The 24,194-nt window shown below is 41.9% G+C and overlaps 1 protein-coding gene across 1 annotated transcript in view; it reads right to left on the reverse strand.

Moving 5' to 3' along the window:
• Rftn1 (raftlin, lipid raft linker 1) overlaps positions 1-24,194 on the reverse strand; it is a 194,302-nt gene that overhangs the window by 82,363 nt on the left and 87,745 nt on the right. Inside the window, exon 4 of the mRNA XM_026388536.2 lies at positions 6,488-6,596. Coding sequence (XP_026244321.1) covers positions 6,488-6,596 — 109 coding nt within the window. The remainder of the gene's footprint in view (positions 1-6,487; positions 6,597-24,194) is intronic.

The following is a 24,194-nucleotide window of genomic DNA, read 5'->3' on the forward strand; positions in this document are numbered from 1 at the left end:
TCAAACAAGAAATCTCATAATGCTGGCTATATTTTTCTACCAGGTGACAATGAGCCGTATTGCCCAGGGGTGGCTGCCCTTTAGGATGGGCACGTGACATCCAGACAACACATCCTCACATTTCCTCATTGTCTTCACCTGCCTGGCTCCTGTGGGCCTCCTGAGTTTGCAACTGCATCTCCAATCCTAGCCTCCTCCCACGTTCTATCCCCAAAGCCACAAAAGTCTCTGGAATGTTCCCTCCAGGGTCTCACTGGTCCCTTGACATGTCCATCACCAATCTTACCACCTTTCTATCTGCAAAAGGCTCATGCCCATCCTCATAGGTGATCCCACCTTGTTTCTCAGTGTCCCCAAATCCTCTTAGGCTCCTCTCCTCCCTTGTGTGACACAAAGTCTTCATGATTTTTCCTCAAAATTCTTCTTAATTTATCCACTGACTTGATAAACTTTGATTTAGTTCTGGAGACACAACAGTGAATAAGACTCCTCCCACCCAGCAAAACCTCTGCCAGCCTCGGGCTTTCTAACACACTCGGAATACCCTCATTTCCAGGATTCAGCAAACCCCCCACCTCTTTTTCACTTTCTCCCAACTCTCGCCAGTTTACTATTTTAAACATCACCATTCTCTTGGTTTGGAAGTTGATGGGGGTACAGTAAAGACAGGAAAGCCTTTGTAACAATGTTCACTCTGAACCAACGTCTTATATTAATTAAAATTAAGACTGTGCACTGCACTTATAGAAACAAGGCTCTGAATACTCAATGATCAACCAGAGAGTAAATAAGGAGTCATTCATATACTGTGGACAAGGTTTTATAATCCTGGGGATTATGTTGCATTAAGAGGAACCATTGAGATTTTAGAAATTGGGTTGTGTGTGCAGGCTGGGGCAGCAATAGCAGCATTTGGGTGTCTGAAGGGCAATGCATCTTGCTTCGTCCAGGCCACCAAGCTTCTGAGCATGTGTTCCCCAGGCATCAGACAAGGCAGGGATGGGCCTCGGTTTCCCCGAAAAGTCTCAGTGTAAGACACACCTAATTCCTAAGCAGATCATTTGGGTCATGGGTTCTACCATATAAGGAAGTGACTCCCAGGAACACAGCCCGATGCTGAGGGCCTGAAAGCACAAGCCCAAGTCCTGCTTGGACAAGAGTGGGATGAGGCAACTTCCATCCAGAGAACATGGACACCCAGGCCCAGAGCCCCAGCTGTGCACCAGACACAGGTTACCCACCTGCCTGTCATGCTCAACCTCACATTCAGGCTCAGAAAGCATCACTCTTTGCCCCCAGAGGGACATATGATGCAGGAGAGGTAGAATAGCCAAATGACCATGAGTGTGGTCTCAGAGTCCGAAAGGCTGGGTTCAAATCCCAGCCCTGTTGTTCACAGTTACAATTTTGGGTAGAACGGATCTGTGCCTCAGTTTCTTTACCTGTCAAATGAGGATAAGATTTCCTAGGAGTGTGATAAGGGCCATGGGTATAATGCATGCAAAGTGCTTTCCCCTTAGGTTCCGCTCTACTGACACACACACACACACACAAAAAAAAACACCCAAAAACAAAAAACATTGGTCCATATTTAAGTCTCCTGTATTACTGTCCTGGGACTCTGTCATTTCCTGCATCCTCATGGTAAATTCCACCTGACTCACTTGAGCTCAGCCTAGTGGGGCCTTTCCAGATAATCAAAAGAACCCCGACAGGACAGACTCCCTTTATCCTTTGCGCACTCAATACCAAAAAGACCTGGCTCACTCTTAACCCCAGGCCTTCCTTCATGCTCCTGTCCACACCAGGATGGCACCGTGAGCCTCCCCCTCAGCCCCTTGGAGCATCCATCCCTCACTCCATACCGTACCCCATGCCTTTCCCCAAACTTCCCCAGCCCACCTGGCCACACAACCTTCCTGCTGCTCCCAAGTTTCTCTGCCACCCACTGAGGCCTGTCCAAGGGAGGGGATGGATCCAGGATCCATCAGTTATCAGTCCTAGCCCCTGGGCAGAGGCCTCGTCCCCTCCTAGCTTAGTTTCTTTGAGTCTAGAAAGAAGCTATCACTGCCAGCCTGGCTTCTTGACAAGAATTATTGTGAAGCACAAGTGAGAAAATGTATGAATGAATCTGAAAACTAAAGTGCCTTCCAAACATGCATGCGCTGTCCCAAGAAGCTCCAAAGACTGTCCCGTCACTGGAATGAACACGCAGACTCCTCACTCTATCAGTCTTCTTGATGATCCTCTGGGATCCCTGAAGTCCCAGCAGGCTCCCACAGACCCACCAGCCACACAAGGCAGCCTCCAGAGGTACCTTGGGGGACAAGGGCCAAGTCCTCATCCCAGAGGAATTCTGGGGACACTATCGCTTTCCATAGCCTCTCAAGTCTTCATCCCTTGAGCACCCAAGCTCTGGGGCTTGGAAAACATTCTCCCCAAGTCTGTCATAACCCTGTGTTTTAAATGTCCTGTGGTCCATAATAAATAATTTCCATAAAGGCCGGCTAGCTGAAGCACAGCAGGATAAACAAAACACAGTAACCCGGATCTCATCTGACCAGCCAAACCCAGAGACCTCATGACTACAAAGGAAAAGGAGTCACCTTAACACAACTTCACGCTCCATGAAAAGACCACGATGGAGAGGAGCTGTGAATTGTGACATCTCCAGCTAATTTTACATGACAGATACAAATGACCATTTTTCCTAATTATGAGAAATAATGAAATCTCCTCTCCCTCTTTCTATTCATGTTCTTTAGTCAAAGGTTCTGGCCAATTTAAAACATTTGGTGCAAAAAAAAAAATAATATCAGGACATTGTTCTTAAGAAGAAAAAAAAATCTAATGGGTTTAATTCTAGTGGGCAGAGAAGAATATGAGCTTATCCTGCACGGTGGTACAATGAGTTAATTACCATCTCATCCTAAGACAAATCTACTTGTCACGGGAACTGGAGCCATTATTTCACACAAAATAATGACCCACGTAAAAAGCAATGACCGCAAGCTGTAGCAGCCAGTGACACAGCTTCATCTGGCCTAACTGAATGGCAATTAACAAGTGTCACCATACATATGTAAACAGGGCCTAAGCTATTCATTAAATATTTACAAGAAAGAACAAATGGCTTTCAGCCTACTTCTCAGGAAGCACCTGTGTTCTTCTACCTGTGTAATGACAGGAAAATTTACACACAAAATTCTGCCATCACTGGAATAGCCACAGGCCCTGGAGAGGAGCACTTAGATTTCCTCTGCTCTTTGCACACAGAGGTGGTGTTTTCTCTAGAAATTGTGTCCAACGACAGAAAAGAGCAGAGGGAAACACACCCAGTCACATCATTTTGTCCATCTTCTTGGGTTGTCAAGGCCACTGGCCCAGAATCTAAAGCCCAGATTGACAGCCAGAGATGCTGAATCCTTCCAAGCCCAGATCTTATCCAGAAAGGGTGGGGGTAAATGATGGGATGATCTCAACAGAGCTGGCTCCTCCAAGGAAGCAAAGATCATAAATCACCCTTCTGTTGAGAGGTAAGAGACTCGGGGATACACATCTGGTGATGAGCTCCAGATCAGAAATCTCAGAGCTGCCCTTCTGTGCAAGTTGTCTAGTCTGAGCCAATCCAATAATTTTTATATGGAAGCCAAGGGTATAACAGTAGCAGAGTGTCAGGATGGGCTCTAAAACATACCATTTCCAAATGTCAAAAACAGAATTCTTATACAAGTACAGAATGAGCAGGTGTCAATCATATTGAACAAATTAACTAAAGTCTTCGGATACTAATGAATGTAAAAAAAAAAGATTCTGGGATAAAATCTCAATAAAAGTATTTTTGTCGGTCACTGACCAAAATACCTGACAAAAACAACTTCGAGGAGAAAGAAAGTTTATTTTGGGTTCATGGTTTCAAAAGTCTCAGTTCATGGTTGACCAATTCCATTGCTCTGGGCCCAAGATAAGGCAAAACATCATAGTGGAAGAGCATGGAAGAAGAAAGCTACTCAACTCAGGGCAACCAGGAAGCAGAGAGAAACGCTAGGAGGCAGGCACAAAACATGATCTCCGAGAGCATACCCCCAGTGACCCACTTCCTCCAGCCACACCCCACCTGCCTACAGTTACCACCCAGTACTCCATTCAAATTATTAATCCATCAAATGTATTAACCCACTGATTAGGTCATAGCTCTTACAACCTAATCACTTGGCCTCTGAACATTGCTGCTCTGCCACGTGAGCTTTTGCAGGACACCATATATCCAAACCGTAAGACTGGCTAATGTCCCCCAGGGCATAAAACCCATAACTTTGGGGTTATCTTCCGTTGGAAAGATGTCCATCTCTACTCCAGTATAAGAGGAACATGGCATCCAAGTGGCCCATAAATTAGACTATGGATTCTTTAACACCCATACAGGTACAATGCAATGGTCAGTCCTGTGATGGTCTGGTTTGGTTGAGATCAAGGCACAATATCACATGTTTTCCAAGAGCATATTTGATAAAGTAGAGAGAGCCTCAGGTCCTTATCTTATCTAGACATTCCTCATATACTCCAAGCATCTCATCCTTAATTACAATACCCGTTTTCAAAATTATGTCTCCTCAGCCTTCAGACCATCAAGCCATTTCCCACTCCAGGAGCCCGCACCCAAGTTGACTAGGGAATAGTGATTGCAGCAATCCAAAAAGGATGGCCCTATTTATACAACATCTACATGAGTCAGGAAAACATGTGTGTTCTCAAACTTAGGTCTATGTAAACAAAACCTACATCCCCCCATTCCCAAATCATCATCTGAGTTCTATCACCATCTTAGTAGAAGTACCAGAAATTCTGACCTAAGACATCATCTGATTCCTGATCTACAGGTCTTAGCTTTTTTCCATAGGAGTGGTTATTACCAAGGCCCTGGGGGCGGGTGGGGGGGTGGAGACAGTGAATGCTCAATAAATGTTGAGAGGGCAGGAAGAAAACAAATATCCTTTAATTATTTCATTTGCAAAACTCCTCACAATAACTTCCCACTTTTTGTTGTTTTTAAAAACAGTCAAGTGCCAGCGCTCTCTTGCTAGTCCCAACCACCTCTGTTTTTATAGTGGCCCTTGTGATATTTTTAAATTAATCTTTTTAATTTTTTTTTTAATTGTAGGTGATCATAATACCTTTTTTTATTTCTGTGGTGCTGAGGGTTAAACCCAGTGCCTCACATGAGCTAAGCAAAATTCTACCGCTGAGTCACAACCCCAGCTCCACTTCTGATCTTTTGATTCCACTCACCCTGTGTCAGGCCTTGCTTGGAGGCTCCCCAGCCTGCCCCAGCATAGCTGCTGCCCCATGGACTCTGCCTCATCCTCCCACCTCAGCTTGAGGCACTGTCCAGATGTCTGGTCCACACTTGACCTGGCATCCACTTGCTCCTCAGCCCGGCTGCTTTCCTTCTGGCAATGCTCATCAGCAGGGTCCATCTGCCCACTAAGACAATGCCAAGGAGGCACCACAGCTATTATTTTGTTCTCTAAATCCTGGCCCAAAGTTCAAAGCCAATGCTATTAATGAATTCACTAACTGGCTGATTGGGCCTCAAACAAACAACATATACCTGTACAGGGCACTGAATTGTCAATTATAGTCATGGACATTTTGGTCAGTGATAGACTACATATATCACTGTGGTACCAGAAGATGACAATGGAAAAACTCCTATTGCCTACTGATGCCATAGCCACCCTAACACCACAGAACCACACACTCCATGTTTGTGCCAGTGCTGGTATAAATAAACCTACTGCACTATCAGCCCTGTAGAAGTAAATCACATAAATATAAACAGTACATAAAATGGATAATAAATGACTATGTTAGTGGTTCATTTAACAAACCATATTTTATCTTTATTTTATAGCGTACCTCATTTACTTAGATAAAATTAAAAGTTTACTGTAGAATGTGTGCCATGTGATGCCTGCAGCAGACTCATGCTCCATGGTTTTTAAGAGGCCCTGTTGAGTTTCAGACCTGCACCACGCAGGTTAGTGTAAGCACACTCCATGATGTTTGCACAGTGAGAAATCTCCCAGTGACGCAGTTCTCAAACACATACCCATCATTAAGTGACTCACAGCTGTACTTTGGAAGACTGGGTAACGAAGGATAAACACTAAGAAAGTACTCAGCCTGGTTTTGGGCAAGGACATTCTTTCTGCAGTAAATGTTGTACGGAAACTCAAGTGGACCCTGCAGTTAGGCACAAAACCCCATATGGCATAAAGACAAGCTCAAAACTAGATACACTGCTGGGCGGATGAGAATTCCCTGCTAGCAGAGCTCCCTAGGAGCTCTGGTCAGGGATCTAGGTCACAGCTCCCCGCAAGGCCTCTGGAGTGTGTCTGATCTTCCCCAAACCTGCTCGCCTGACTGGTCACTCAGGCAGATGCTCTGTGAACCTGAGGGACTGAGTCCTGCCCACAGCACTCACCTTCTTAATAAACTCCGGGATGATTTTTTGGTCTGTCAAGTGGTCTAAGGAGGAACAGCAATCTAATTCCAAGATGTAACCTTCATTGTGAAGATCAGTCTTCTGAGATCTGAAAAGAGAAATACACAAAGACTAAGATGTTACAGGATATATTTTGTTTGTTTTAAATCAGGGGGCCAGGCGCAGTGGCACACGCCGGTAATCCCAGCAACTCAGGAGGCTGAGGCAGGAGGATTTTGAGTTCAAAGCCAGCCTCGATAAAAGCAAAGCACTAAGCAACTCAGTGAGATCCTGTCTCTAAATAAAATACAAACTATAGGGCTGGAGATGTGGCTCAGTGGTCAAGTGCCCCTGAATTCAATCCCCTGTATCCCTCCCCCCAGCCAAAAAAGAAATCACTGAATGTTTAATGAAGCCCCCCTTTTATTCCCAGAAAATAGCTAAAAAATAATTTATGGTCCACAACTCAAAGAATATATACAGTTCTGTGACATAAGACGACCTCCAAGACATGGAAAACCTCACTACAGAATGGTAGGTTCAGTATAACATGGCTTATACAGTAAGTAACACACACAGACACTCCAGGAATATATGACCCATTGGATTCTCTCTTCCAGGGCACAGGAAAAGATCTAGTAAGACACACTCCAAGTCAATAACAGCAGTTACCTCCAGGCATGGGGAGGGTCTAGTTAGGACCTAGGATTTGGGGTGGGATGGGGGTGCCAATTCAAAGACATTTTAGTCATAAATTTCTACATTTTTTTCATTTTTTAAATTAAGAGAACATAATCATATATTACTTGGAAAATTCATTTTAAAAAGACTTTGAAAAGGTTCAACCCCTACAGAGGGCAATCAGGCAACATCTCTCAAAATTTAAAAAAAAAAAATGCTTCAAAGAAAGACCATGAGGCAACTCAAGGTAGAAATTCTGGGACAACCGACTGTGAAGGGTGGTGTGAAGTAAAGGCTTTTGGTCTGGGGAGAGGCTTGCCAGCATGCCCTGCCGTCTCCGCACACAGGGCTCCCCCCTGCATCCCCACCATGGAGACATGTACAGCTCACAGCTCAATCCTGTACACCATTCAGGAGAACCAGCAGCAAGCGGTCACTGAGGTGAGCCTCACTCTTCAGAGTCATCCCTTCTCAGGCTTCTAAATGACACCATTAGGGTAGGTCTGGGGAGCTTCTGGAAACCACACGGTTGTGGGAAATTGAAGGGGATTCCACTGGCCCAACCAGAACAAAGAGGGGCAGTTAGAGATCAACAGAACACACCCTGTCCCCGGGAAGGCTGGAGACCAGGGATCTGGGCTCCCCTTGCAGTGCTCCCCACACACACACACACAGCCACTTTGCCCTGGTAGAGGAGTGAGCAGGGGCCTCCCGGCCACCTCTGCTCCACAGAAAAGGGGCCCCTGCCACTCCTGGTCAGACAATTCTTCACACTGCACTTCTGAGACACAGACATCTCACCAGTTTCCGAATGCGGATTTTTACGATTTTTTTTAAATGAATTTCCGAGATTCTTATGTAGCATTAAAAGCAATTTATGCTACCATTAACCATCTGGGTATGATTTACATGAAATTTAAAAATGAAAAAAAAATGAAAGAGGATTTGCTTTTCCGCAGGTGTGCAACTGTGGCTCGGTAAGCAAACTTCAATAGCATATTTTTAAAAATTTTTCCTTCTAACGTATCCTTTCTGGGGTACAGTAATGAGGTGCATATGTTTGAAACATAAAAGAATAAATGATTCTAAACTGGTTAACCTGGAATAAACTAATTCTAACAGAATAATTCAATTCTGAACCCTAGCCTCCTTGCCTTAATACTTGGTCAGAGACTAGACTCCTGTTTTAGATCTTCTAAGAGAGAGAAATGAGAACACAAGAGTCCAGACTTTAAAAGAGAAGACTTGGCCAAGACTTGCTGTCATATGTATCATATGGGGTCTCAAACAACAAAAATTGGGATAGGGCTGGGAGTTCTCAATGTAAAATCGGAGGTATTCTGTCACATGGAGACTAGAGTCAGACTCTACAATGTGATAAATATTCACTGAAATTTTAAATGATTAGGGTGAAAAATTTTAATCATTTTAAAGCCAGTCCATACACTGGGCATGGTGGCTCATGCCTATAATCCCAGCAACCTGGGAGGCTGAGGCAAAAAGATCATAAGTTTGAGGACAGCTTGGACAACTTAGTGAGATTCTATCTCAACATTTAAAAAAAAAATAAGAAGAGCTGGGGATGTGGCTCAGTGGTAGAGCACCCTCACCGCACGCCAGCTTCACTTCCTGGTAACACACACATACACAAAAAATAAGTCAGTACCATATCCACTCAGCAAAACAATCATAAAACAACTGGAGAGAAGATGAGTCTCTCTGTAAGCAACCCATAACCCAGATTCATAAGGAATGATCTTTAGCCCAGGAGAAGTTAATAGCTACTATCTTTGGTTCTGGAAAAAGTTCTATAACAATAAAGTCAGCTCTGGTTCATGTCACAAAATAATCACCACGGTCACATCTGAACTGAAGGAGGATGAGGATCAACAAGAACAGAAATTACAAATTTTCAACATGTACACTGAATAGATTATATCTCAGCAGATGGTTTCTTGGAAAAGCAAACCCAGTGCACACTGGAAGAACATTATGAGCAACTGGTAAGCCTTCTCTTACCTTTAGGAATTTGCACCTCAATTTGAAATAAAAGGATGATGACACTGAGGAAGAGGTGGTAAGGGTCCCTGAATCCTCTGAGGACAGACACCAGGTGCCCTGGAAGTCTGTGCTTCATGAGGGTACAGCTGTAGCCCAGGAGTGGCAAGAGCTGGGTAGAGGGTCGCAGTCACACAAACACCCTCTCTCCCTGCCACTAACCCTATAGGAGGATTCACTAGCAAAGGGCTCCTGGGCACCAGGTGGGGAGGTAATGTGGTTGCCAAGGTACACACTTCCTAAGGTGACCCCTGCAATGGTCCTCACCTCCTTGAGTCCACACCTTTGAGCATTCCCCTCCCTTGAGTGGGCACAAGACCTAGGACTTGCTCATACTCAGTGGCACAGGGTAAGGAGATGGGATGCCACTCCTCTGGCCACATTCTATTCTAAGACTCCACTTTGCAGGCTAGAGCTAGAGATTCCCCTAGCTGCCCTGAAGGAGGACACTGTCATGTTGTGAGAGGTCACATGGCAAGGAACTGTGGGTAGCCAGCCCCTGGCCCATAACTGCAAGAATATAGGATCTCAGTTCCATGACTATAAGGAAATAAACTGTCAGTAACCCTTCCAGGGAGCTTGGAAGTGGATCATCATCCAGTTGGGCTATCTAAGTAGTGAGATAATCAATGCATTTGTTTTGAGCCCCTAGGTATGGCAGAATTCACTTCAGAGCACAGAAAACTAATATTGTTCCTGAGGCGGAGGACTTGGCAATGCTGTGCTCAGAATGGGCCTCTCGCTGATGGACACTTAGACCCACAAGATCCAGCCAGACACCTGAGAGCAGGAGCCACCTGGGGCAGAGAAATGAACATCTCCTAGAAGTGGCCTCCAGGGGCCAAGGTGTGGCCATCCAAGGAACCACCACAGAAGGGAAGAGAGATTGTGAAGTCAATTAAGTTTCTAAGGAAGAAGAGCTAACCTGAAACTCCCAGCTGAGCAGGTTCCTGCTACCTCCCACAGGGAAGGGGAAATGCCAGTTATGTTGCCCTTATACCATTGTATCATTTCTGTTTTAGCCAGCTATTCTACTACTGTGACCAAAAGACCCGACAAAACAATTAGAGAAGGAAAAGGTTATTTGGGGGCTCACAGTTTCAGTGGTCTCAGTGCACAGATAGCCGGAGCTATTGCTCTGGGCCCGAGACAACGGAAAAGTGTGACGGAGGCAAGTAGCTCAGGACACAGCAACTAGGAAGCCGAGAGAGAGAGACAGCTACCCTCACCAGAGACAAAATATATACCCTAAAGCATGCCCCCAATGACCCACCTCCTCCAGGTACCCCATACCTGTCTACAGTTATCACTCAGTTAACCCCTGTCCGGGGAGTAATTCACTGATTAGGTCAAGGCTCTCTTAACCCAACCTGAACTTTCTTGCATTACCTCACACACATGCTTTTTGGGGGATACCTCAGAGCTAAATCATAACAATCCTAGAAAAAGATGGGAAGCCACCATACTTCCTCTGCATTGAAGCCCAGATGGCCCCCACTTCTGGCAAGGACAGAGATAACTGGGTTAAAACAGTAAGAAAAAAGAAGGACACAGAACACATTTCTAGAGATGCAGGATTGACTACCAGCAAAACTCCCTCAAGTCTACCTTGTCTGAAATCTAACACCAATAGTCTCCAATTAAATAAAGGTACTCTGAGAACAGCATGGCTAACAGTAAAATGTACTGCCTCACTACTCTTCAGCCCCAATTTGGTAAATCTCACCAGATTTATTAGTTGGAGGCTGCAGGTTCTGGGGCTAACTAGACGAGGGTTATTTGCCAGTGGTGAGCCTCCAGGTAACTTACCAGGCTGCAATGTCCTTCACTCTGGGAATACTGTGAGCAGCTCTCTCTCAGCCCATGAGGAACTAGATACTGTAGACCTACAGGCCATGGGGAAGACGGAATGATGGGAAGCCCTGAAGGGTATTTAAGTACCATAAGCTGAGTTTTTAAAAGCTCCCCCTGGCTGTGGGCAGGGAGACAAGAGACCACCTCAGGGGTCCAGAGCAGAGAAGACAGTGGCTCAGAGTGGACTGGCTGGAATCTGGCTACATTTTCAAGTTAAAATCTTCATAATTTCTCTGTGGAGAGGTTTTAGGGGGTGAAAGGAAGAAAGCTAATGATCCCAAGGATCCTTGCCCTAGGAACTGGAGAATGGATGAAATTGCCACACTATAAGGGAGAAGGCTTAGGGGGCCCAGGCTTGGAGTGGTGGCGATTGCTAATTCAGGTTCAGAGGTGTTGACATTGACCTAGCCAGCTGACATTCCAGTGGAGACGTGGTGTGCAGCTGAAAGTCTTTCAAATCTGGACTTCAACAGAGATGACCAGAGATAAAAACTTGGGAGTCAACAGCTTACAGGGGGCCTTTAAAGCATGAAACTGGATGAGATCTTTGTTAATAAGAGAAGAATCCAAGACTGAGTTTTGAGACCCTGTACCATGAAGAGGTGAAGGAGAAAAGAGGAGGAAACAGCAGAGAGAACAAGGAAGGGTAACTAGGAAAAAAGGAAGAAAAGGAAGAGGGTATGTTATCCTTGAAGTTAATTCAAGGAAGTGTGCTCCAGAGGAGGGCATGAGCCACCTTGTCTATTGCTTCTATTAACAAACTTATAATGCCCTCTCCAATTTATCTTCTTGAAATCCCAATAGAGACCCATCCTATGGAAGCAAGTATAAAGAAATTTGTTTACTATGTGATTATCCTGTTAAGTGGGCAGACTGTCAAATTTATATGTCCTTTTGGTTCAGAATAGCTCGGGTCTGTGACATCTCTCAGAAACAACATCTCTTATTTCAGGGGGCCCTACCTGTCCACAGTACGGGGGAGCTGAGGGGGTCTAATCTCAACCATTGCAATGGGATTTCCTGAAAGAATAAAAGGATATTACTGAGCAGAGATGCATCGTCTCAAATACCAAGAATGAAGATGAAATAAATTCAAATTCTTAAGAGTGTAGCAACGTGGTGTTCACAGGCACTGAACCACAGGGACTCTGACTGCTGGAGACAACAGGGATGCAGCTAAGACATGAGAGCCAAGTTTTTTTTTTTAATTTTTTTTTTTTTTTTTTTTTTAGTTGTAGATGGACACAAGACCTTTATTTTATTTTTATGTAGTGCTGAGGATCGAACCCAGGGCTTTCCACATGTGAGGCGAATGCTCTACCGCTGAACCCCAGCCCCAGCCCCCAGTTAAGTTTTTAAGAAGCCATCAAGCAACTAAATGCAGTGTAGTACCTTGGATTGGATCCCGGAAATGAAAACAGACATTAATAGAAAAACTGATGAAATCCAAATAAAATCTGTAGTTTAATTAGCAGTAATGTACCAGTGTCAATTTTTTAGTTTGACAAATGTACTATGGTAATGCAGGATATTAATAGATGGGAAACTTGGTGAAGGAATTATGAGAATTCTCTATAATATCTGTGTATCTTTTTTGTTAAATCTACAATTATTCCTAGCCTGGCTGTGTTATATCCATCACTCTCAGGATATTTTCCTTGGGAAATAATAGGAAGAGTCCTTGGAAAAGGGAAAACACAGAAAAATTGACTTACAGAGACCAGGAATGAAACTCTTCCACCTTCAGAGGAAAACCTTCAAGTCAAAGGACCAGAGAGAGATGAAACCTGAGGATAAGGTGTATGCTTCTTTCACTCAGAAAAACTCACAAGTAGTATCCAACTTCTTGCTTTCCTCCCATTTTATTTTTTTAGGTGGTAAAATATGCATCACGTTTACCACTGTAATCATTTTAAAGTATATAACAGTGTCATCAAAGTACATATACAATATTGTGCAAACCACAACCACTATCCATCTCCAGAACTCTGATCATCCCAAACCATCCTCATTTCTTGGACACACATAACTAGGACTTGGACCAAAACAGAATGTCAACAGTAAAAAAAATAAAAAAAATAAAAAAAGAAGATTAAGCACATGCTCCACATGCTTGTTAAATAAACACATAAAAGTAGTTTTATACACTGAGCATGTATACACAAATCTTTTCTAACTGCAAGGTAGGAGGCCAAGAGCCCTTGTGCCCACGTGCTGAAGTATCTCAAATGTCAACTCCACTAGCCACAGATGTCAGATTGTTTAAGAGCTCGATAGGAGACCACCTCTGCTGTGTCACGCTGACCTCGTTACTCAGACACAAACACAACTGAAATGAAAACTGCACGAGCTCAGATCCCAACCTGGAGATCCTCCCTGATCACAACTGTCACTTCTGCTAAAGGTTGTGTGGTCATTCCCCAGGCAGCCAGATGGTCCCACAAGCTTGGCAAATACAAAGATCCACAGGCAAGAATGAAGAATGTATGTATGCATGCATGTCCCCATGCACACAGACATACAACACACCTACACATACTTTGTTTTGATGAAAATATAGCAAAGTCCACCAAGAAATATGTTCTCTTTTTTTTTTCCCTAGAGACTTATTGGACAACTCCCTCTCACATTCCCACTTCTGAGAGCAATAGGTCCCATGACAGAAGTCCAAGCACAAGTTTGATGACACATGGTGGTGGGCACCAGCATGGTGCTAGGGAGAGCCATGGTTTGGATGAGTTGTAGCATATCCCCAGAGGATTTATATATTGGATGCTTGGACCCCAGCTTGGTGATGTGAGAGGTGGTGGAAACTAAGAGGTGGGGCCCAGTAGGGAATAATTTGTTTACTGGAGGCTCTGCTCTCAAAAAAAAAAAAAAGAAAAGAAAAGAAAAAGATAAAAGAAAAAAAAGATAGCAAGACAGGTCCCTGCTGGCTCTCTTGCTCCTTGTTTCACCTTGTCTCTCTCTCACACCTTCTAGGATGCTATCTGCCATGCTGTTTGGTCTTAACCTCCAAACTGAGCTAAGTAAATCTCTTTCCTTTATAAGGTACTCAACCTCAACTATTTTGTTATAGCAACACAAAACAGACCAATACAGGTGGACAACAGAAAAACCATTAAACTGAGCCATTTAAATTAATAATGTGAAGACAGAACCTACAGGATCTTTGCTATTATTCTTCTGACAGAAGATTAATATTCAAAATATAAAGAACTCAAACTTAACACTCCAAAAATAACCAAATTAGTAAATGGGAAAATTACATAGTTCTTAGAATAAATACAAATAGTTCACAAATGTATAAAAAAATGTTTAAATCGTTAGCAATTAGGGAAATGCAAATCAAAACTACACTGAGGCACAGGGTGTGGTGGTACACACCTGAATCCCAGAGGCTTGGGAGGCCGAGACAGGAGGATCATGAGTTCAAAGCCTGCCTCAGCAATGGTGAGGCACTAAGCAACTCAGTGAGACCCTGTCTCAAAATACAAAATAGGGATGAGGATGTGGCTCAGTGGTCAAGTGCCCCTGGGTTCAATTCCTAGTACCAAAACAAAATTACACTGAGATTTTACTTCATACAAGTCAAAATGGTAGTCACCAAGAATACAAACAGTAATAAATGCTGGGAAGGATAAGGAGAAAAAGGAACACTTTTACAGTGATGATGGGATTGTAAATTAGTAAGTCACTATAGAAATTAGTATGGAGATTCCTCAAGACTAAACATGGAGCCCACTATATGACCCAGCTACATTACCCCTCAGTATTCATCCTAAAATATTAAAGTCATCACACTATAGTGATACTTGCATACCCATGTTTATAGCAGCATACTTCATAATAGTTGAATGTGGAACCAGCCTAGGTGTCTGTCAAGGAATGAATGGTAAAGAAAATGTGATAGGGCTGGGTGGTGGAGCACTTGCCTAGCAAGTAGGAGGCAAACTTAGCAGGTCAAGGGTCATGTTTTTCGCCCCCAAATATGGAAGCCAGAGAAGAAAGGTGGCAGAGGGATATCTCCTAAAAATAGAAGGGAGATCAGTAGAGGAAAGGGACCAGGGGGAGGTAAGAGGAAAGGGACAGGGGAAAGATATTTTCCAAATTACATTGTTATATCATGTGCAATGAATTCCACCATTATGTATAACTCTAATGTACCAATAAAAAATATGGGAAAAGAAAAAAATATCAGAATAAGTACAACTTAGGGCAAGGAATAAAGGCATTAAACACAATTTAAAATTCTTTTGAAAGAGAATAATCTGTAGGATTTCATGTCAGATTTTTAAAATTGCTTTTATTTAGTGATTCTTACTTGCTTAACCAAATTTATTCATTTTTATCCCTATCTTTGAATTTCAACACATAGTGAGCTCTGGAGTACAGTTTTTTTTCAGACAGTGTTTTTTGATGACTCTTTTCTCTGCCTCTAAGACATAATAATGTCTTTTTTTTTTCTTCCTTACCTTGCTAACTCTTTCCTTCTTTTTTCCTTCCTTAACCAGCCTTTAAATGTTGAGATCTTAGAAGCTCAACCCTAGGTTTTGTTTGCTTTCCATTCTACATTTCTTACCCAGGTGATTTGATCCATGACTCAGTATTAAGTACCTATTTTGCTTTCTGTGCTATATATTTTGCTCTAAACCAGATCCTTTGAGTGGCATATCTGATTTTTTTTTTGGGGGGGGTACTGGGGATCGAACCCAGGGGCACTTAACTACTGAGCCACATCCCCAGCCCTTTTTTATATTTTATTTAGAGACAGGATCTCTCTGAGTTGCTGGGGGCCCAAGTTGCTGAGGCTGTCTTTGAACTTGTGATCCTCCTGCCTCAGCCTTCTTAGCCTCTGTAATTATAGGAATATACCACTATGCCCAGCTGATTCCTTTTCTTAAAGTCTCCAAGGTACCTCAGGCTGATTATATCTAAAACTGAACATATAATGTTTGTTTCAAGCCTAGTTCTTTCATTGAATTCCCTTTCTCAATGAATTGTGCTATCTCTCAAACATTTGCACAAATCAATAAAGCAATGATCCCCCAAACCTCTTGTCTTCAATGGTGTCTAATCTATCACCAAGTCATGTTGATTTCACTTCCAAACATTTCTGGAATCAACTTGTTCTCTCCATCTTCACCAAAACTTTAGGCCAACAGACTACTGCCACCTGCTAGAATACTGAAGTCCTGAGTGATACTCAAAAAGTATTGTGAGTACCCCACAGACTGCTACTATTCAAATTTAACCAGAGTGATATTCTTAAACTTCGGTTAGATCTTGTCAAAAAAAACTGCTTTTTCCTAGAAGATAGAAATACAATTGATTTTTTTGGTATTGACTTGTGTATTCTGTGGCTTTCCCAAATTCAAGGTCAAATGCCTTTTGTAGATTCTGGGGAACTTTCTATGTCTATGAGAAAAAGACATTTTTTTCCTTATCAAAAACAAAAACTGAGTAGTTTATGCCCTAGCCATTACTAGGAATTCCAGGCCAGGGTTGCCAAATCTTCTAATGTTTTAAAAGAAGTAATTTAATTGTGTATTTTAATCTAGGATATAACTGTCAAATCTTGGCTCCAAACTGGTTTTTATGATTTTGTTTGTTTGGGGGTTTTTGGTAGTATGTAGCTTAATGTCTTTGGGACTGAATTTGTCCTTTTGACACCAGACTGTGGCCTCTGGGTTAGAAATACAAAAGTCCAATGTGAGCCACAGAAGGCTGAATGCCAGGGCATGGATAACAGTAAACAGATTATCTAATTGTACCATAATCAAAATAACTAACCCATAAACCTAACGCAGAGATATCATCCATTGTAATGAGTCAGCAGGGTTTTCCCTCAGAGAGAAGACAATGACCAGTACTTTTACACAGCCCCCAACTCCACTTTCCATAGCTGGGGCATAACTTTCCCTAAGCCATTAACAATACACACTTCCAAGAAAATACTATTAACATGTATGAGTGTGTTAAACATCCCAAATTATAGCAAGCATGACAAAGTGCCAACTTGTAAGTCGAATACATGTTTTGATCTCATGGGCAGATCATATCTAAAGCTAGTAAAAAGCAAATGCCTGTCAAAAAACTATTATAAACTATTCCTTTAAATAATAAGCACGTGACTAAAAACTATCATACACATTACTTTTAAATAATAAACATGTAATAAGTCTCACTTCAACACATAAATCCCTTAACTCACTTCAAAGACCATGAGTTTAAACAATGTCTTCTTTTTCCAGGACTCTAAGCAAGGCTTAAATTTCACTCATAAAAAGAAAAAAGAATGTATAGTTCATCAACAGGGTTATTTTTGCTTCATTCAGAAATAATCATAAGAAATGTGACAAACAGTAACTTAAGTTACTGGGCACTTCTCCAACCAGGAAAAAAAGTTACTAAATGTCAGTTGATAGAAAAAAATTTTTTTCTTTTATCTCTGGGAAACAGGAAGAAATTCTAAGCTATATTTTTCCTCCAAAGCAACCTGGGTTCAAATAGAATGATAGATTTTTTTTTAAAGGGATAGCAGGGAAAGAAATTAGCTTATAGATCTGAAAGAGATTCGTCAATGAAAGAAAGAGGCTATATATATTTTCATTAATTTATGTGTTAGTAGCAGCAGTAAAAATATACTTATTTATTCATCTATCCACCAGTTGCTACATCACCAACCACACATGAGAAATTGAAGACACCGATTTAGATCCTGCCCTCAAGAAGCTTACAGTCCATAAGGAAAGATAAACTATATGTGAACAAAAATGCTATAAGACTTCAGTCGTTTCTGATATCAAGGACCAGGGAATTTTTTTTTAAAGCAAGGAACATGTGAACTGTTTCTTTGAGGCTCTGTGGAAATTAGACATGGGGCAATGACTACCTGGATTTTCTAGGCACTGAGAACAGAAATTAGCAAAGATCTAGATGGAAAAGAAGCATGAATTATATGATGGAAATAATACCAGTTTAGAAAAAGGTGTATGAAGGTGGGGCTGCTTGTTACTCAGCTGAATCAATGTCATGAACTAATAATTGCATGGATGAATTCACTGTTAAGAATGAACCCGTGATGAAGGGCTCTGCAGTGGGAAACAAAGATGCGAGGAAAAGACGGGACTCACCTTAATTCTGGTAAAGGTGAGTCATGAGTGCTGTTAGAAGATACCAAGACACAGATTTTAGATGATTAAGTAGGTGACATCAAGTATGATGTAGGAAGAGGGAATAATGTTACAGGAGGGCAGGGCTTCAAGGTGAGCTAAGATTCTTGTAGAGGGTATAGCTGGAAAGGAGAAAGATGAGGGATATTTCTCATCCCTACAGTTGGGTGGTCATTGTGGAAAGGGGAATAAATGGGTGTTTGCCTTGATATTTTTAGTACAATGAGGAAGAGATTTCCCAGAATTTTTAATGACCACTCTTTAAAAAAAAATGAACCTACAAAAATAAAATGAGGCTGCTGGAGTCGAAAGTTTCCCTTGATTGTGAAACTTAAGAAATACTCAAGGGGAAAAAAAAGAAGTCAAGTAAATAAATCCAAGTGACTCTTTAAATAAAGCATCTAACTATGGAGTCCATTGGGGGGTGTTCAGAGGAGGGAGTGGGAAAGAGGAGAATTAAGGCATCCATGATGGGTCACAGTGCTTTCCTCCCATTTTCCCTTCCTCTTTCACCAACAACACTTACCACTTCTGTTGAAAGGGTTTGGTATCTACCAGAGCATCTGGAAACGGGGGAAGGTTAGGCAACGGATGCCCTCACCACTCCCTCAGGGAGCCCATCACAGTCTGTCACCAGGAGCTTCTAACTATCCAACACTACTACTTATGCTAGAGCAATCTTGCCACATCCTGTCTCGATGCTTACCGTTAGGGCTGGCTCCCTGGTGATAAATCAAGCAACTGTGCGTGACACAGAGTTCACCACTAGCCTTACAAAGCCAAGAGAAAAAACAAACACACTTAAACTCAATGCTCCACGTATAACATAGCTGTGAAAGAATTTTAATCCATAGCAAGCTGGGCTCCAGGAAAGAGGAGCTAGGTGCCAGAGAATGGGACTTTGGACACAGTCCTGATCTCCTGTAGGCTACTCCTTTACTTTGAAAGGAGTAGAAAGAACTAGCATGGGGGCTGGGGATGTGGCTCAAGCGGTAGCGCGCTCGCCTGGCATGTGTGCGGCCCGGGTTCAATCCTCAGCACCGCATACCAACAAAGATGTTGTGTCCGCCGAGAACTAAAAAATAAATATTAAAAAATTCTCTCTCTCTCTCTCTCTCTCTCACTCTCACTCTCTCACTCTCTTAAAAAAAAAAAAGAAAGAACTAGCATGAGTAATAATACCCAATTAATATTTTATCACAAACAGAACACTAAATAAAAGCATGCCTCTTCCTAACATTTGCTGATTCAGAAAAAGTCACATATCTGCAAATAAAAACAATGATAGCTACACTTGAATGGTCTTCAAAAGACTCTCATGGGCTGTGACCAGTTGCGTGACAGGAAGTCTCTTCTCTAGTTGCATTACTGCATGTGTTCTAAATTCAAGTTTGCTTACCGTTTCTTTTCTAGATCTTCCTGCCTACACCATCTGACTGTTAGGTGACTGAAACGTTCTACCTTTGTGCTGTCTGAACAAGAAGCATTTAGCTATTTGGACACCTGAAATGAGGCTAGTGCAACCGAGGAAGTGAATTGCTTTTTAAATTTTATTTTATTCAAGTGTAATGAATTTAAATGTATGTGGTTGCTCTTAAAGAGTAGCCTCAATATAGGAAAGCAGAGCTTAACTCTATTCTCAAACTTTAATGTAGCCACTGATCATGGAATCTTCTTAAAATGCACATCCTGATTCCAGGTCTGGGAGCAGGGCTGAGGGTCTGCACCCACTTCTAAGGAGCTTCTGGGCAACGCTGATGTTGCTGGTCCAGGGACCACACTTTGAGTAGCAAAGATCTGTTTCAGGAGTGACCAGTGTGGCCCAGAAGTTGCTTGAATCAATTATCTCCAAAAATTTTCTTTTAAAAACACACTATCAGAAAAAAAAAAAATCCTGAGTGTGACTATACTAACACCTAACAACTTACATATGCTATAAAGCATACACAAAGCAAAAGAAAAAAAAAAGCTGATGAGAAACAGATAAAATAAGCTTTATCTATAAATGATCACAAGAAGTTCATAATATGTAATATCTTAAAGCCTAATGTCCACTTGAAATGAGATTCATTGTTAATATTCGTATATCCACACTTCACAGAGTCTTCTTGATAATCCTAAATTTCTTCAAGTCAGCTCTGAATAGATAGCATTAGTGGCTAACAAAATTCTTGCAAACAGTAAGAAGAGTCAAGTAGGTATTTGGGGGGGAGAGGGAAAGAGGGATGTATTCTCTTTAACCTGCAATCACCCGACAGAACTTTAAAACCATGAGTATGCTTCATGAGGTTTAAACACTATAGAAAACAATCCATAAACCCACTTTGCTGAGATCCTAATTGAAAGCATCCTTCTGAACCCAGCCTGATCCTAGGATGCTGCCTGATCCCTACAGGGCAGGTGATCTCCGACCAAAGCTCTAAAATAAAGTTCAATATTATTGTTGGAAGTAAATTTTATGTTCTTGAAAATACATGGTGGAAATTATTCTCAAATTAGTATGTTAATGTAATTATAATTTCAAAAGATTTTCCTATGAACTGGAGAAGATTACTTTAGGCTTTATATGGTTAAAAAAAAGAAAGAAATTATTGTACACAAGTTTCCAAGGTTCTGTAGAACAGTGCTCTATCACCAGATACACCACAAATTATAGTCAGAGTTGTGTGACATAGGGGATGGGGTGTAGCTCATTGACAGAGCATGTGCTTAGCAAGGGCAAGGCCCTGGATTCCATTCCCATGGTGTGCACACTACACACAGTGTGGTAATAGTGCGATATTCAGTAAATACAGCAAAGCAACAATTAAGAATCAGAGCTGGGCATATATGGAGATCCTCAATCCACAGATGCGGCGAAGTTAGGATAACCTAAGAAATGCTGTTGGCAAAGTTGGCTAGAGGAAAATGCTTAAACCCTCTCTGCCTCTCACCCAGTGGTTTCCCAACTGGGACAGTTTTATTCATTAGCAAACATTTGGCAGTCTCTGGAGATCTGGGGATGTCACAATGGTGGGGATATGGCGTTTCCAACCAGCACCTAGCTGATAGATGCTCAGAATGCAGCTGAATATCCTTCAATGCAATTATCTGGTCTAAAACATCAACAGTAGAATCAAGGTTGCGAAATTCTATACTAACCTTTAGCCTAATCCCACCCTACCCACCAATGGTTAAAAAAAAAATTAAAGAGGAGTAGTATTAGAAGTAGACAGATTCCAAAGTGAACCCTCATTCCTCCACTCATGAAGTGTGTAGACTTTGACCTGGGCAAACCACTTGAAGGCTCATTTCTTTATTTTTGGCTTCAAGAGTAAAGATAACATGCATAATGAAGCAGTGAGCAAAGACTCGGGCCCGCCACAGCAATAATAAACAATTGCTATTGCAATTATTACCCAAAATGACAAATCCCACTAAGCATCACCTACAAACATGAATGTTCTTCACAAGAAGGTTTTTGTTGTTGTTTTTCCTAATAAGATCCAGGTTTTTTTGCCAGCAATCTTGGAGACTTAAGCTATACAAGTTTGAGAATGAACATTTCAAGGACACAAGTTAGGTACATTATAAATCCCTGGGGTGGGAAACGTGTCTACTCACTCTCTAACAAAGGCTACTCTTTTAGAGGACACACAACAGACACCTAATAAACACATTTCAATTTTTGAAAGAACAGAGAAAAAATAATGCACTCATGGCCCTAGAGCCATCATTTGCAGACACTGATAAGCCCCAACCTGCATGCTGAATGGAGCCACCCTGGGAGCTCCAAATGGTCTGTAGTGGCAGCCCTATGTCCAAACCAGTCTGAGGATTAACAAGGCCTTTGATCCTACGGCCCAGTCACGGCAAAGTCTAGAGAACCCTTGGAATTCTCTGAGGACTTTCCTCTAAGTTCCAAGTTCGGTACCATGAACCTCAAGATGGACTGAAGCCCTAAAGTCACTGCACACCTCCTCCCCACACACACACACACACACACAAATACTTCAGTACTGGCAAGTCTTGATAACTTCTTCAGCCTCCCTTTCCCAGGATATAAAGTGGGACACGGGAGATAAAGGAAGATAACAAAACCTTTCAGCTACAAAATAGCACAAGTGTAAAAACTCTGATGAACGCACAATGTTTTCAACAAATATTAACAAAAACAACCATCAGTGAGGACATAGTGAGAATTAATTATAATACTTACCACACACACAAATGATGCAAAGTGCTCTCAGACCCTCAGAAACAGGTGTTGTATGAATACAAGCTACTAATTTGGTGTTTAAAGTCTTCGTAGCCATTTTAAGTTCCAACTCAGGGTCGATGAATAGGAAGCAAATGAAATGATGTACTCTGCTAATTCATATTTATAGCATTCACCTCTTTGTAAAAAAAAAATGGTTCCATCTTTCAACCACTTAAAATATTATAGAAAACAGTTGGGTAGATTATAGAGATGATCATTATATCAAAATCTCAAGAACATTTAAGTCACTAATGTCTTTATATGCCTGTGACAGTTATTTCTCACCTGCTTCTGCATTCATATCCAAAAATGTAAAATTCAATTAGTACTAGTCTTTTCTAATTATCATAACCAATCATGTCCATTATATCTCTTTCAGTTTAAAAAACACACAATCCAAGTGTTTAATTGACGAAAATTTTTCTTTTTAAAGAATGTCGAAGATTTAGAAAATCCAAGTTCCTAAATTTAATATGGAGTAGACCATAAATCCAGAAATCTAACACTTTGGTAAAATTATTTGCAACTAAATTACCTACTCTGCATGCAGATGGCCCTCAAAATGGTATCTAAGTGTCCCTATGGTACACCTGCAATACCACAGAATAAATCTTCCTTAAGAGTCTGCTTTTATTTCAAGATCGTATACACATGCAGGAAGAGAGGGCTTTTATTTATTTTATTTAAAAACAAATACACATACTTCAGGGTTCTATGGTATTCGTCTAAGTTTTAAGATCTACAGGAAATTTCAAAGAAATTTAGAGCTTGTGCTTGTGTGGAGGTTACCATCTGGAGGTTCCCAGTCACCCCAAAATACTTCTGGGGAAAACTTAGAAATCACTAGTATGCTAATTCTTGCTCTCAGAGGAGACAAGAAATAAAATAAAAAATAAAATGTTGGGAAAGACACAGGCAATCAAAGCCAGCTATAAAACGGGGGGGAAATGAGCTTTCACACAAACTGAGCACGTTCCTCTTGCTCTCTCCACTGGGATGAAGGCAGACACTTTGGAGGAAGAGAATAAGAGTAAGTAGGCAAGCCATTTAGGGGTGTGGATTGGAAAAAGAGCTCTCCTTCCCCAGGAGAATGTGGCATTCCGCTGGCATATTAGATTGGAAAGTGCAAACACAATAATTAACAGTGAATCCTGAAACTTCAACACACCAGAAAAGGGTGTTACTCCAGAGCAAGGCAGGGAAATAGGAGGAATAAATTAAAGTAGCCTTGGTGGTGCTGGACAGCTCCTTGGGGGGTAAGGTGGCAGCCTAGAGAGCTAATCAAGTTCTCCACACACCTCGGGAAGCTTGGGAAAGTGATAAAGGATGATACCACTCCAGAAATGAGGGGCAGCTATGAGCAGGAGTGGGCGCCCTATCTATTTCTGAATCCAAAATAATGACCTCTGTGTTAAACAAGCACCTTCTTATTCCCTGCTCTGATTTAAGAGCAGAACTTCGAAACTCCCTCCCTGAATTTCTGCTCTCTGGGAAAATGTAGGCTGCTGCTGCCTCCCCATCACAGTAACACACGTCAATCACAGCTGAACCCAGCACTACTTTCCTTCCCCACCTGCGATTCCAACAATCAGCATGCCCCAGGGCTGATCCCTAGCCTTGTGTGTGAGCGTTTTCTAGGGCACACCCCTGTAGGCGCTTCCACCCCCTGTGTATTTCGCTTAATTATGAAACCTCTTTC

This window comes from Urocitellus parryii, chromosome 3 (assembly GCF_045843805.1).
Source record: "Urocitellus parryii isolate mUroPar1 chromosome 3, mUroPar1.hap1, whole genome shotgun sequence".
Classification (NCBI taxonomy): Eukaryota; Metazoa; Chordata; class Mammalia; order Rodentia; family Sciuridae; genus Urocitellus; species Urocitellus parryii.